We start from the raw sequence: 12,803 nt of genomic DNA, 5'->3' as shown, positions 1-12,803 counted from the left end.
GGCATGCTGGCTTGGAGTCCTGCCTACCCACCCCAGATCCCAGAGCCAGTCCTCTGGCACATGTGCTTGCCTGGGATCCACCCCTCTGCCCAACCAGGACTCAAGCTTGTTAATGAAGCCCAGTCCACCAGCATGCCAATCTGGAGTCCTAACACCTCCCGTTCCCCACCTGCCCATCTGGGACCTAAGCATGTTGGATGGGGAGAAGGAGTTCCCAGGCCTGCCCTGCCAGTCTCCTGCCCTAATCCTCAGGCCCCTCCCCACCAAGGTGGCCTAGGTAGGCACCACTGTGGCAGAAGGATGTCACTTAGGCCTAAACCTGTTTATTTTGGAAGACTTAGACACTGGAAGAGACAAAGAGAGAGCTTCCATCTTGTTTCAGTCCTCAAATGGCTCCAGTGGCCAAAGCTGAGCTGGTCTGAACCTAGGGTCCAAGAGCTTTTTCCAGGTCTCTCAAGTGTTTAAGTGTTCAACAGCTTGGGCCATCTTCTGTTGTTTTCCAGGCATTTTTTTTTCACTGAGCTGGATCTCAAGTGGAGCTGCTGGGATTGAAATTGGTGCCCATGGGCCCGGCGCCGTGGCCTAGCGGCTAAAGTCCTCGCCTTGAACGACTCGGGATCCCATATGGGCACTGGTTCTAATCCCGGCAGCTCCACTTCCCATCCAGCTCCCTGCTTGTGGCCTGGGAAAGCAGTCGAGGACGGCCCAATGCTTTGGGACCCTGCACCTGCGTGGGAGACCTGGAAGAGGTTCCAGGTTCCCGGCTTTGGATCGGCGCGCACCGGCCGTTGTGGCTCACTTGGGGAGTGAATCACCACACAGAAAATCTTCCTCTTTGTCTCTCCTCCTCTCTGTATATCTGACTTTGTAATAAAATAAATAAATCTTTAAAAAAAAAAAAAGAAATTGATGCCCATAATAAATACTTAAGCTTGAAAATATATATATATATGTGTGTGTGTATATATATATATATATAAGGGTTTTGTGATTTGGTTAATCACTAAGGCTATCCGTAATTAGACTTAAAAGAATCTGTTTCTGGATGATCAAAATCCATAGTGATGCGAAGAAACACATGTACTCTAGAAGTTGTTTGACATTTGCAAATGAGGTCTTGGATACCTTGTATAGAAAAGTACCTGTTGGGGCGGGGCACTGTAGCTTAGTGGCTAAAGTGCTCACCTTGCACCCCTGGGATCCCATATGGGCATCTATTCATATCCTGGTTGCTCTGCTTCCTTTCCAGTTCCCTGCTTGTGGCCTGGGAAAGCAGTAGAGAATGGCCCAAAGCCTTGGGACCCTGCATCCATATGGGCATATTGGTAGAAACTCCTGGCTCCTGGCTTCAGATCAGCTCAGCTCTGGCTGTTGTGGCCACTTGGGGAGTGAACCAGCGACTGGAAGATCTTCCTCTCTGTCTCTCCTCCCTGTAAATCTGACTTTTCAATAAACGTGAAAAAAGAAAAAAAAGTACCTGTTCTCATTTCTTATTTTTTTTTTTTTAATCTTAATTTACTTTTCTTTTATTGCAAGGCAAACAAGCTGAACTAGAGATCTTGTATTTGCGGTTGACTTCCCTGATGCCTGTCCCCATCCAGCAGTGGGCAAGGCCCAATCTCGGAGCCTGGAGCTCGGTCCAGCTCTGCTATGTGGGTGTCAGGACCCAAGTACTTGAGTCACCCCTTGCTGCCTTCTGGGATGTGAAAGCAGAAGAGTAGATTAGAAGCAGAGGCGAGGCATTATGCCTAGCAGTCTGATGTGGAATGTGGTTATCTTAACTGCTGTGCTAAATACCTACCTCATCATTTGTTAATTTTTAACTCTATTTGCCCATTATGAATTTCCTAATTGTCCCAACCTGCAGGACACAACGCTCAAACCCTGAGGGTGGACTGGGAATACCAGGCTGCTAGCCCCGGGCTGCTGGCCCAAGAAACAAACGGACACTCGTACTTGGTGGAAAAGAGTGCCTCCCTCTTTATTTTTACTCCTCATATATATATCTTCTTCTCTAGGGGAGGGGAAGAAAGGGAGGGGTTTCCTGGGAGTAATTATCTTCACTGAAGCAGGGAAGGAACTAATCAGCTATATTGAAACAGGGGAGGAACTAATTATTTGAACAGGAACAAGGGTGGAGGTTCTATTCTGCTTGCTCTACAGAGGATGTTTTGGCCTAATATCCTGCTTGCTGTAGCCCTGCTTGCAGGCTTTTGCAATGCAACAGGCTGTCAGGTAGGCCAAGTCTAAGGCCCATAAGTCTGTGGCTCGTAACACCTAATATTGGATATACATAAAAAGTTTTATTCGCTCTGGGTTTGAGGAATAAATTTAAATTATTTTCTGTTTTTTGCAACACTATCTTAATAGCCAGCTGCATTGTACGATGATCACCTGTGCGGAGAGGAGTTAGGAAGGTGGAGGCGATCAGTTTATACCTCTTAGAAGGTGGAGAATCTATATTTCTTCCATTTGGAAATCTGCAAGAGTCTCCTTCCTTTAAAAAAAAAAAGTGATGTAATCATATCGACATGAATGCATGGGTATTTAATTTTGGCTGTAATGCTGCATTTTGTGCTCAGATTGTTTGCTTATCAGGTGGTGTTCCGTTGGTGTCCCTTGCCCCCATCGGTGTTTGGTTGGTTTGTGGAGCGCACCCTGGCTTGCTGGCAGTACTGGATTTTCCTGTTCTGCCTTATTTCCTATCCCACTCCGCCATTCTGCCATTTTACCAAGGAGTGCTGGGTTATTGAGGAATAGCAGATAAATTGTGAGTTCTAGGTATGTTTTTTGCCTCTCCCTCAGAACCAGGAAGTCTGTGTGTGGATACTATCTTTTACCCTCTAGTTTACTTCCCAAATTCCAGCATTAAACTTGTATTGTTTTTGTCTTGCTAAATGAAGCTTTTACTGAACCTAGAATACGTGGTTCTTTCTACAAAAATGTCGAAACCAGGGTATTTCCAGTCATGATTAAAACCAGTGTGTGTCTCTTAATCATACACACGACAGCAGATCTTTTGCCCGCTATCCGTGGGTGTGGAGCAGGGCCTGGGAACCAGTCCATTTACAGCACTGCTTTGTAAGTCATGAGTTGCTTTCATTGAGAGTCAACGTTGTAAAGATTGTGAAGTATACTGATAGGTAGTTTAGGGAAATAGTTTATTTGTCTGTATCATTAAAGGGAGTTTTTTTTTTTTAAGATTTATTTATTTATTTATTTATTTTTAAAACATTTGCCTATTTATATTTTTTTTTAAGATTTATTCAGTTTATTACAAAGTCAGATATACAGAGAGGAGGAGAGATAGAGAGGAAGATCTTCCGTCCGATGATTCACTCCCCAAGTGAGCCGCAACGGACCGGTGTGCGCCGATCCGAAGCCAGGAACCAGGAACCTCCTCCAGGTCTCCTACGCGGGTGCAGGGTCCCAAGCATTGGGCTGTCCTCGACTGCTTTCCCAGGCCACAAGCAGGGAGCTGGATGGGAAGTGGAGCTGCCAGGATTAGAACCGGCGCCCATATGGGATCCCAGGGCGTTCAAGGCGAGGACTTTAGCCACTAGGCCACGGCGCCGGGCCCCATGATTTATTTATTTTTGTTGCAAAGTCAGATATACAGAGAAGAGGAGAGACAGAGAGGAAGATCTTCTGTCCAATGATTCACTCCCCAAGTAACTGCAACGGCTGGTGCTGTGCCGATCTGAAGCCGGGAGCCAGGAGCTCTTCCAGGTCTCCCACATGGATGGGAAGTGGGGCTAGCCAGGATTAGAACCGGTGCCCATATGGGATCCCAGCGCATGAAGGTGAGGACTCTTGCTGCTAGGCCACCGTGCCAGGCCCTAAAGAGAGTCTTAATTGAGTAACACGCTGGTGAGTTAACCAATTAAGGAAACTCACACCAGCTGACATCTGTTATTAAATTTGGACTGTTTTATGAAAACAGCTCTCTGTGCCTGTCGGAATAGCTCACAGTTTGCTAATAGCAGCAGTGGCTATGCCAAATTGTCCTATTTCTAGGCTTTTGCGTCAAAACATTAACTGTAGGAACTAGAATATCCAGATTATGAGTGTCTGCTTGTATGGATAAAATATTAAGTCGTTTGTGCATATTAATTGGGTTTTGCTACTTTTAAGTGCCCGAGGTGAACTTTTTGGAGAGGAAGATGATTTCTTTTAGCTTATGCTTTGGAAGCTCACAATTCAAGACAGAGTGACCCTGTTGGTTCAGGTATTTGGTAAAGCAGAGCATAGAGGGAGACGCTTGCACCCCTGCTGAGCTAGGCCCAGAGGAGGAAGCTGGGCTGGTCTGAGCATCAGTCATGAAGAGCTAGGTATGTTGGAGAACCAGCTTGCTCTCAGTGGGCCCACCTGCTCGAAGCCATCATTACATCACGTTTTCACCCTTGATCCTTAAACCATCAGTTTTACTCTTCTAGTCAGTAGGTAGATGGCTCTACTATCTACCCTGTGATCCAAACCATAACAGTGTGCTTATGCCAAAAACATCCATTGAGTAAAAAATGGTTGTTGTTTTTCTATCCATTCTGTAATTGGCAGAGGATGTGTCAGTTTGAGACACTGGTTTAGAAATCTTTGCTCTAGGGCCCGGCACAATAGCCTGGTGGCTAAAGTCCTTGCCTTGCATGTGCGTGGATTCCAAGTGGGCATCGGTTCTAATCCCGGCAGCCCCACTTCCCATCCAGCTCCTTGCTTGTGGCCTGGGAAAGCAGTCAAAGATGGCCCAAAGTCTTGAGTTCCTTCACCCACTTGGCAGATCTGGGTAAGTTCCTGGCTCCTGGCTTTGTATCGGCTCAGTTCTGGCTGTTGCGGCAGCTTGGGGAGTGAATCAGTGGATGGAAGATCTTCTCCTCTCTTGCTCCTCCTCTCTGTGTATCTCCCTTTCTATAAAAATAAATAAATCTTTTGAAAAAAAATAAATCTTTCCTCTTTTTGCTTTACCTTGTTTTGTTCCCTAAAATCCTGACAGCCCACCAGAGCTCAGCTCAAAGCTTGTCTTCTCTTTGTGCCTTTGCTAATGTTCCAGTTTGGATGGTGAGGATTGGTAAAAACTGTGTGTCGCAATAGTGAGAGCCCCTTTATTTAGCCTTGCTAATTGTACTTTGAGAAGAGGTGGAAAGGGAGATGTTTTTTATTGAATGAAACTGGTTATTTTGCTTGAAAAAAAAAAACACAGTAATGTAACAGAGTTTGTATCAATCCATTTATAACAAAATGCTTTAGACCAGGCTACTTCTAAGGAACGTAAGTGGGCAGGATTTAGCCACTAGGCTATCATGTTTATTAGTAAAGTTTCCAGCAATTTCCTTATAGCATTCTTTTTTTTTTAAGATTTATTTATTTTTATTACGAAGCTGGGCCCAATTTCCTTATAATATTCTAACGTACTTTAAGGCAGCTATTACTGACTGTCCTCCACACCACCAGGAGAATTTAGGACTTTTTTTTTTAAAGATGTATCTATTTGGGCCTGATGCAGTGGTCTAATGGCTAAAGTCCTCGCCTTGAATGTGCCGGGATCCCATATGGGCGCTGGTTCTAATCCTGGCAGCTCCACTTCCCATCCAGCTCCCTGCTTGTGGCCTGGGAAAGCAGTCGAGGATGACCCAAAGCCTTGGGACCCTGCACTTGCGTGGGAGACCTGGAGGAGGTTCCAGGCTCCTGGTTTTGAATTGGCTGAGCATCAGCCGTTGTGGTCACTTGGGGAGTGAAACATCGGACGGAAGATCTTCCTCTCTGTCTCTTCTGCTCTCTGTATATCTGACTTTGTAATAAAAATAAATAAATCTTAAAAAAAAATACATGTACCTATTTTTACTGGAAAGTCAGATACACAGAGAGGAGGAGAGACCTTCTGTCTGTTGATTCACTCCCCAAGTAGCTGCAAAGGCACTGGATTGACTGCTTTCCCAGGCCATAAGCAGAGTGCCAAATGGGAAGTGGGATGACCAAACATGAACTGGTGCTCACATGGGACCCCGGAGCCTGCAAGGCAATGACCCCAGCCACTAGGCAACCACGCTGGGCCCTAAATTTAGGACTTTCTGCCTGTAGGCTTGCAGATAGCCCCCAATTGCTAATTACCACTAAGACTCTAGAAAGCTCCTTTTGCTAGCACATAGCTTCAGTATTATAAGTTATTTTAGAAGCATTTTGTAAGTTGTGATTCATATTTCCATTTTCTTTTGTTGATCAGAATTTATTTCAAGATGTTGAACACGATTAGTGCGTGGATGGTAGGCGTCATAGAGAGGAGGTGCTAGGTTAGGTCAACTGGTTCTTGGAATGCTATTAAGTGAATCATCTTATGTAGAAGCTAGGAAAAAATGTCATTTTTTGTCTCATATCTTCATAATATATTGGTTTTTCCAAGAAACAGAGTTAGGTTTTCCTTTTTGGTTGGAGATCTTGGCTCATTGGTTACTGACTACAAGAGGCTCATTTCCTGTTCCCATAACCATGCCCATAGCTCTCTTACTCTCATCCTTGGATTAGAGGAATTGCTTTAGAACAGGTTTTCTAATTTTTCAACCAGAACTTTAGTGCCATCCTGGCTTTCAGTGGGTAGAGAAGAATGTACTGAGAAGCCTTGGTTGCTGAGCGCTTACTTGTCAACTGAAGGTGTGTCCCAACCGCTGTGGGAAAGTGCTGAGAAGCAAATTTCAGATTTGAGGCCGAGAAGAACTCATGAACAGCTTGGATGCGCTTATCTGTGCTGTTCTGAGCGTCTGACAGTTGCATACTGACATTTGTTTTTTCCCTGCTCTAGCTGCCTATTGGAATGTCATGGCCAGCTTCTCGGACAGTGAAGATGACAGTTTCATGGCTGTGGACCAAGAAATAACTGTGCTGGATGGGACCCTGGAGCAAGATGAGGAGCCCCACCCTGTGCTGGCAGTTGAGGAGGCTAGGCCTGACAGGTCCATGGCTGAGCTGCCGGAAGAGGTGCTGGAGTACATCCTGTCCTTCCTCTCACCCTATCAGGAACACAAAACCGCAGCCCTTGTCTGCAAACAGTGGTATCGACTGATCAAAGGTACTGTGCAAAGCAGAAAGGTTTAGTTCTTCATTTCAATTTTTGTTGAATGATTTGTGTTTACATTTCTGAATTTATTTTCTTTTTTCTCAAATATGTTATAGTTATAGATTTTAATGTTGGCAGTTAGCACAGTGTTATCCTGATTAGTTCTATACCTAGCTTGGATACTGCAGTAGTTAGTCTAATTTGCAATTTTAAAGTGACAGGGGCCCACTCCCTCCCCAGACTCAGAACATGACAGTGAAGCATGCAGTCTGTCCACCCTTCAATCAGTTGTTCATCTGTGGAAAATGACAGTTCTTCTCTTTTCTTTTTTTAAGATTTTGGGACCAGTGTGGTAGCCTACTGCCTAAAATCCTTGCCTTGCAGTAGCTGAGATCCCATATGGGTGCTGGTTCATATCCCGGCAGCTCCACTTCCCATCCAGCTGCCTGGCTGTGGCCTGGGAAAGCAATAGAGGACAGCCCAAAGTCTTGGGACCCTGCACCTCCGTGGGAGACCTGGAAGAGACTCCTGGCTCCTGGCTTCAGAAAGTCTCAGCTCCAGCCGTTGTAAGCACTTGGGGAGTGAACCAGAGGATAGATCTTTCTGTCTCGCCATCTCTGGAAATCTGCCTTTCCAATCAAAATAGAATAAATTTCTTAGATTTAATATTTACTTAGAGGTGAAATCCGATGTTTCCCCAGTGCAGGGAGCATTCTCTTCTGGGGAGCCTATTATTTCAGAAAACAGTAACAGGCTACACATTCCAGCTTTACCAGCTATTACCAAACTTTTTATTTTTTGAAGTTTTTTTTTTTATTTTTAAAAAGATTTATTTTATTTTTATTGCAAAGTTAGATATACAGAGATGAGGCGAGACAGAGAGGAAGATCTTCTGTTCAATGATTCACTCCCCAAGTGAGCACAACGGCTGGTGCTACGCTGATCCAAAGCCGGGAACCTGGAACCTCTTACGGGTCTCCCACACGGGTGCAGGGTCCCAAGGCTTTGGGCCGTCCTCGACTGCTTTCCCAGGTCACAAACAGGGAGCTGGATGGGAAGCAGGGCCTCCAGGGTTAGAACTGGTGCCCATATGGGATCCTGGCGCGTTCAAGGCTAGGATTTAAGCTGTTCGGCCACTGCATCGGGCCCTAAAGTTTATTTTTTTATATTGAGGAATATTGTTTTGTCAATGTATGTCGGTTTGTTTATTCATTCACCTATTGAAGGACGTCTTGCTTGCTTCCATGTTTTAGCAGTATGAGTAAAGCTGTTATATCATCCACCTGCAGATTTCTGTCTAGACATACATTTTATCTTCTTTGGGTCAAGTTCAAGGAGCATGGTTCTCTATATCAAGTGGTGAGAGTATGTTTGGTTTTCTGAAAAATCACCAAAATGTTTGCTGCAGTATTCACTGGCTTGCATTTCCTTCGATGAAAAGACAGTGTTGCTCTGCATCCCTGTCCGTGTTTTGGACTGTCATCTTTTTAGTGGGCGTGGCGTATTCTCTCATTTCATTTGGCCTTTTCCCGAAGACAGAAGATGTGGAGAATATTTTCCTATGCTTATTTGTCTTTCATTTACCTTTGGTGAGGCTTTTGTTAGATCTTTGGTTCATTTTTCCTTTTTTCTTTTTTTTTTTTAAGATTTATTTTTATATTTTTATTACGAAGTCAGATATACAGAGAGGAGGAGAGACAGAGAGGAAGATCTTCCGTCCGATGATTCACTCCCAAGTGAGCACAACGGCCGGCGCTGTGCCTATCCGAAGCTGGGAACCAGGAACCTCTTCTGGGTCTCCCACACAGGTGCAGGGTCCTAAAGCATTGGGCCGTCCTCAACTGCTTTCCCAGGCCACAAGCAGGGAGCTGGATGGGAAGAAGGGCTGCTGGGATTAGAACCGACGCCCATATGGGATCCCGGGTCGTTCAAGGCGAGGACTTTAGCTGCTAGGCCACGGCGCTGGGCCCAAGAATTGGTTAGCTTAAAGCCATAAACCAGGTCTCCCACGTGATTGTAGTGGTCCAAGCATGTAGATCATCCTCCCATTTTCCCGTGCATGTTAACAGGCAGCTGGATCAGGGCTGGCACGTGGTGTGGTATGTTAAACCACTGCCTGTGGCACCAGTTCACATCCACTTCTGATCTAGCTCCCTGCTTCCTTCTGGGCAACAGCAGAGGGTGAGACAAGTCCTTGGACTCATGTGAGAGTCCTGGAAGAACGTCAGGCTTCTGGCTTACGATTGACCCAGCTCAGGATGTTGAGGCCATTTGTGGAATGAACCAGTGAATGAAAGAACTCACTCTCTTTTTCTCTCTCTGTAAAACTGCCTTTAAAAAAAAAATCCTCAAATAAATCAGAAAGCTGAATCAGAGTTAGGGCAGCCATATGGAATGCCGGTACTGCAGGGGTGGCTTTACCTGCTACACCACAGTGCCAGCCCCAGGGATAATGCCTTATTTTGTTAGAATGTAGCATAAACAGCTATACATTCCAGTAAAAATTCTGCTCTGATTAGATTAGTCATTGGAATGGATGTGTTAGAAAAACAAGTTGTTCCAGAAATGTAGAGCTGTCACTTTTTAAAAAGTGCGCTCGCTCGCTCTCTCTCTCGCTCTCTCTCTAGCTCTCTCTCTCAGTGGTTCCAAATAGCAGCAGTCACTTCCTTTGCTTACAGTCTCTGTTCAGTGGGAGGAGTTCATTAGTTCATCTTCATTGCTGTAATTTGTTTTTAACATGGCTGAGTCACAGAACTTGTAAATTGGTGCTGGCTCTCAGCCACGTTCCTCAGTTTCTCTCCATATGGACCTCCCTCAGACCATGGTAGCTGAATCCAGGGACCAAAATTCCCAAAAAGACCACTTCTGATGGAGGTCACGCATCTTCTCATCCTCCATGGGTACAAAGCTCTCCAGACCCAAACGAAGTGGGCCTTCTTCTTCTTCTTCTTTTTAAATTTTAGAAGTTTTTGATAGAATTGTTTATTTTTCTTGAAAGTCAGAATTAAAAGAGAGATAAAGAGGAAGAGATCAAGATCTTCCATCCATTGGTTTGCCCCCAAATGGCCCCATGGCCAGAGCTGGGCTGATCTAAGCCAGGAGACAGAAACTTCCTCCAGGTCTTCCACGCAGGAACAGGGTCCCAAGGCTGGCCTCCTGTGCTGTCCCAGGCCACAAGCAGGGAGCTGGAAGGGAAGTGGAGCAGCCGGGACACAAGTCTGCACTCGTATGGGATCCCAATGCATGCTAGATGAGGACTTCAGTCACTAGGCCACTGCGCTGGGCCCTAACAGTAGATTCTTACTGACCACCTGTTATATTGCAGCTGCTATTTATCACACAGCAGAGTTATCCCTGATCCCGCTGCCTTAGACTGAGTATTACTAGTTATCCTGACATATTGTCTCAAGATCAAAGGACCAGAGTTATATAGTATGAGCTTATTTTGTAACTTTGCGTAAGTCACCCTCCTTGAACCTTGGCACAATGAAAGGGTTGGATCTTCCAGTTTTAAAATTTTGATTCTTCAGTGGATTCTTCAATAACCTCATCATGCTTGGAGTGGCAAGATTGGCAGCAGTTCATAACTGTTGAACTATCAAAACCACTTGAGCAAGACCCTTGGAGCATACCCCCACATCAGGGACCTGGGGTGGGAGGGAGACTGGGTAGTGCTTCTCCCTTAAAATCCCCTTTTACCTCAGATATATGAAGGAAACAATATGGTAATAATAGTCTTACCTACTTTCCTGTAGCCCTTGAACCTTTTTTCCCTAATTAACTATGTAAAGATTGTCAAAAATATAATAAAAAAAATGGAAAAAAATTTGATTCTTTATTTGTTTTGAATGAAAATTATGAAAAATTTGGCAGTCTTTCACAAAACTTGTATCTTCTAAAAGTAATAGAATTATTTTAAGGAAAAAAAGACATATTTTAAAAGTAATAAAACAATTAATAGATAACAGTCTTAGTATTTGGATTTACTTGTTAAATGTTTAAGTGAGGTGTTGTTCTTCTGTCTAGGTGTTGCCCACCAGTGTTATCATGGCTTCATGAAGGCTGTGCAGGAAGGAAACATTCAGTGGGAGAGCCGGACATATCCTTACCCTGGAACCCCCATCACACAGCGCTTCTCACACAGTAAGTGTTTGCCCTGAGAGCAGACCACATCCTGCCTGGGTGGGGCCAGGTTTCCAGAAACTGTTTATGGAGACATATGTTTTGCCTGGGTTTTTAGTGACAAGAATGTAAAATGAGAACTTACACTAATTTTGTAATCAGAATTATGGAAAAATGTGAGCCAAGTATTATGTGAGTTTTTGTTAATAATTTTATGTTCTGCCATTTCATTGGATTTTTTTCTATGCTCCAGGGAGGTCAGATGTTATACTTAGAACTTTATTTTTATAATATTTTATTTTCGATGTTGTGTACGTAGTTGAGAAAGCTATGCCATGTGGACCACAGATTGGGGTAGGAAGGGTCGAGAAATAGGGGAAAGTGGATGAGACAGTTGCTTGCATTTTTTTTTTCTTCCTGTGTCTCGGGGAAAAGTGGGAGAGAAGGGTAGCGGGGTGTTCCTAGCAGCCTAACCGCGTCAATCCCGGTGATGTGAAATGGCCACTCGGTGTCTTCCTAGGGTCCCCATAGCAGAGCATGTTCTGAGGGTGGTGCTGAAGTAGTTTCAGTACTTCTGAGATTATGCTTAGAACTTTAAATACTGACATCAGTTTAACCGGAAAATAAAGGAAAGGTATGTGTGTGGGTTGTATTTTTTGAGAATCTTGTTTTTAGTGAGTGGCCATAGTTTGGCATCCACTCTCACAGTGACTAATGTATATACTCAGCAAACACAGTTTACCACAGCTGCGTGTAAATTTTGAATGTGAAGGGTACTGATTATTTTTTTTTTAATTTATTAATTTTTATTGGAAAGGCAGATATACAGAGAGGAGAAGAGACAGAGAGGAAGATCTTGCATCTGATAATTCATTCCCCAAGTGACCGCAATGGTTGGAGCTGAGGCAATCCAGAGCCAGGAGCCAGGAGCTTCTGGGTCTCCCACACAGGTGCAGGAACCCAAGAGTTTGGGTTGTCCTCGACCGCCTTCCCCATCACAAGCAGGGAGCTGGATGGGAAGTGGAGCTGCCAGGGTTAGAACTGGCTGCCATATGGGATCCTGGTACATTCAAGGCAAGGACTTTAACAGCTACGCTATGTTGCGCTGGGCCCGGTACTGTTTTTAATTTTTTAGAGATGTATTTGTTTATTTGAAAGGCAGAGTTTCTAGAAGAAGATCAGCCTTTCTTCCTTCCTCTGGCTCACTCCCCACATGGCCACAGTGGTCAGTGCTGAGCCAGGCTGGGCCAGAGGCTGAAACTCCATCTGTGTCTCCCTCTGGGGTGGCATGGGTTTTAGTGGTTGGACTGCCTTTTGCTTTTTCAGGTGTATTAGCAGAGAACTAGATTAGAAGTGGAACAGCAAGGACCTGAGCCAGTAGTCATATAGTGTGCCTGCACTGGAGGCCTCAACTTAACCAACAACTCCAGCCCCAAAGAGATATTGATTATAAAATATAAACAATTTTTGGTAAATATTTATTTATTGGAAAGAATTGCAGAAGAGAATGGGAGAGTGAGCGAGTGACTGTGAGCGTCCATCTTTTGGTTCACCTGCCCCGTAACAGCTGGAGCCAGCTGGACCAATGTCGGGTCCTCTCTCCAGTTCTCCCGCATGGGTGGCAGAAGCCCAAGCACGT

At 44.7% G+C, this 12,803-nt stretch overlaps 1 protein-coding gene across 1 annotated transcript in view; it reads left to right on the top strand.

The window, feature by feature from the left end:
- The window catches only part of FBXO42 (F-box protein 42), an 81,091-nt gene that overhangs the window by 24,313 nt on the left and 43,975 nt on the right, over window positions 1–12,803 (top strand). Inside the window, exons 2-3 of the mRNA XM_004592333.4 lie at window positions 6,788–7,054; window positions 11,069–11,185. Of these exons, the coding sequence (XP_004592390.2) occupies window positions 6,788–7,054; window positions 11,069–11,185 (384 nt within the window). The remainder of the gene's footprint in view (window positions 1–6,787; window positions 7,055–11,068; window positions 11,186–12,803) is intronic.

This window comes from Ochotona princeps, chromosome 2 (assembly GCF_030435755.1).
Source record: "Ochotona princeps isolate mOchPri1 chromosome 2, mOchPri1.hap1, whole genome shotgun sequence".
NCBI lineage: Eukaryota > Metazoa > Chordata > Mammalia > Lagomorpha > Ochotonidae > Ochotona > Ochotona princeps.
The sequence above is the reverse complement of the archived record's forward strand: the minus strand, read 5'-3'. Positions and strand labels throughout refer to the sequence as shown.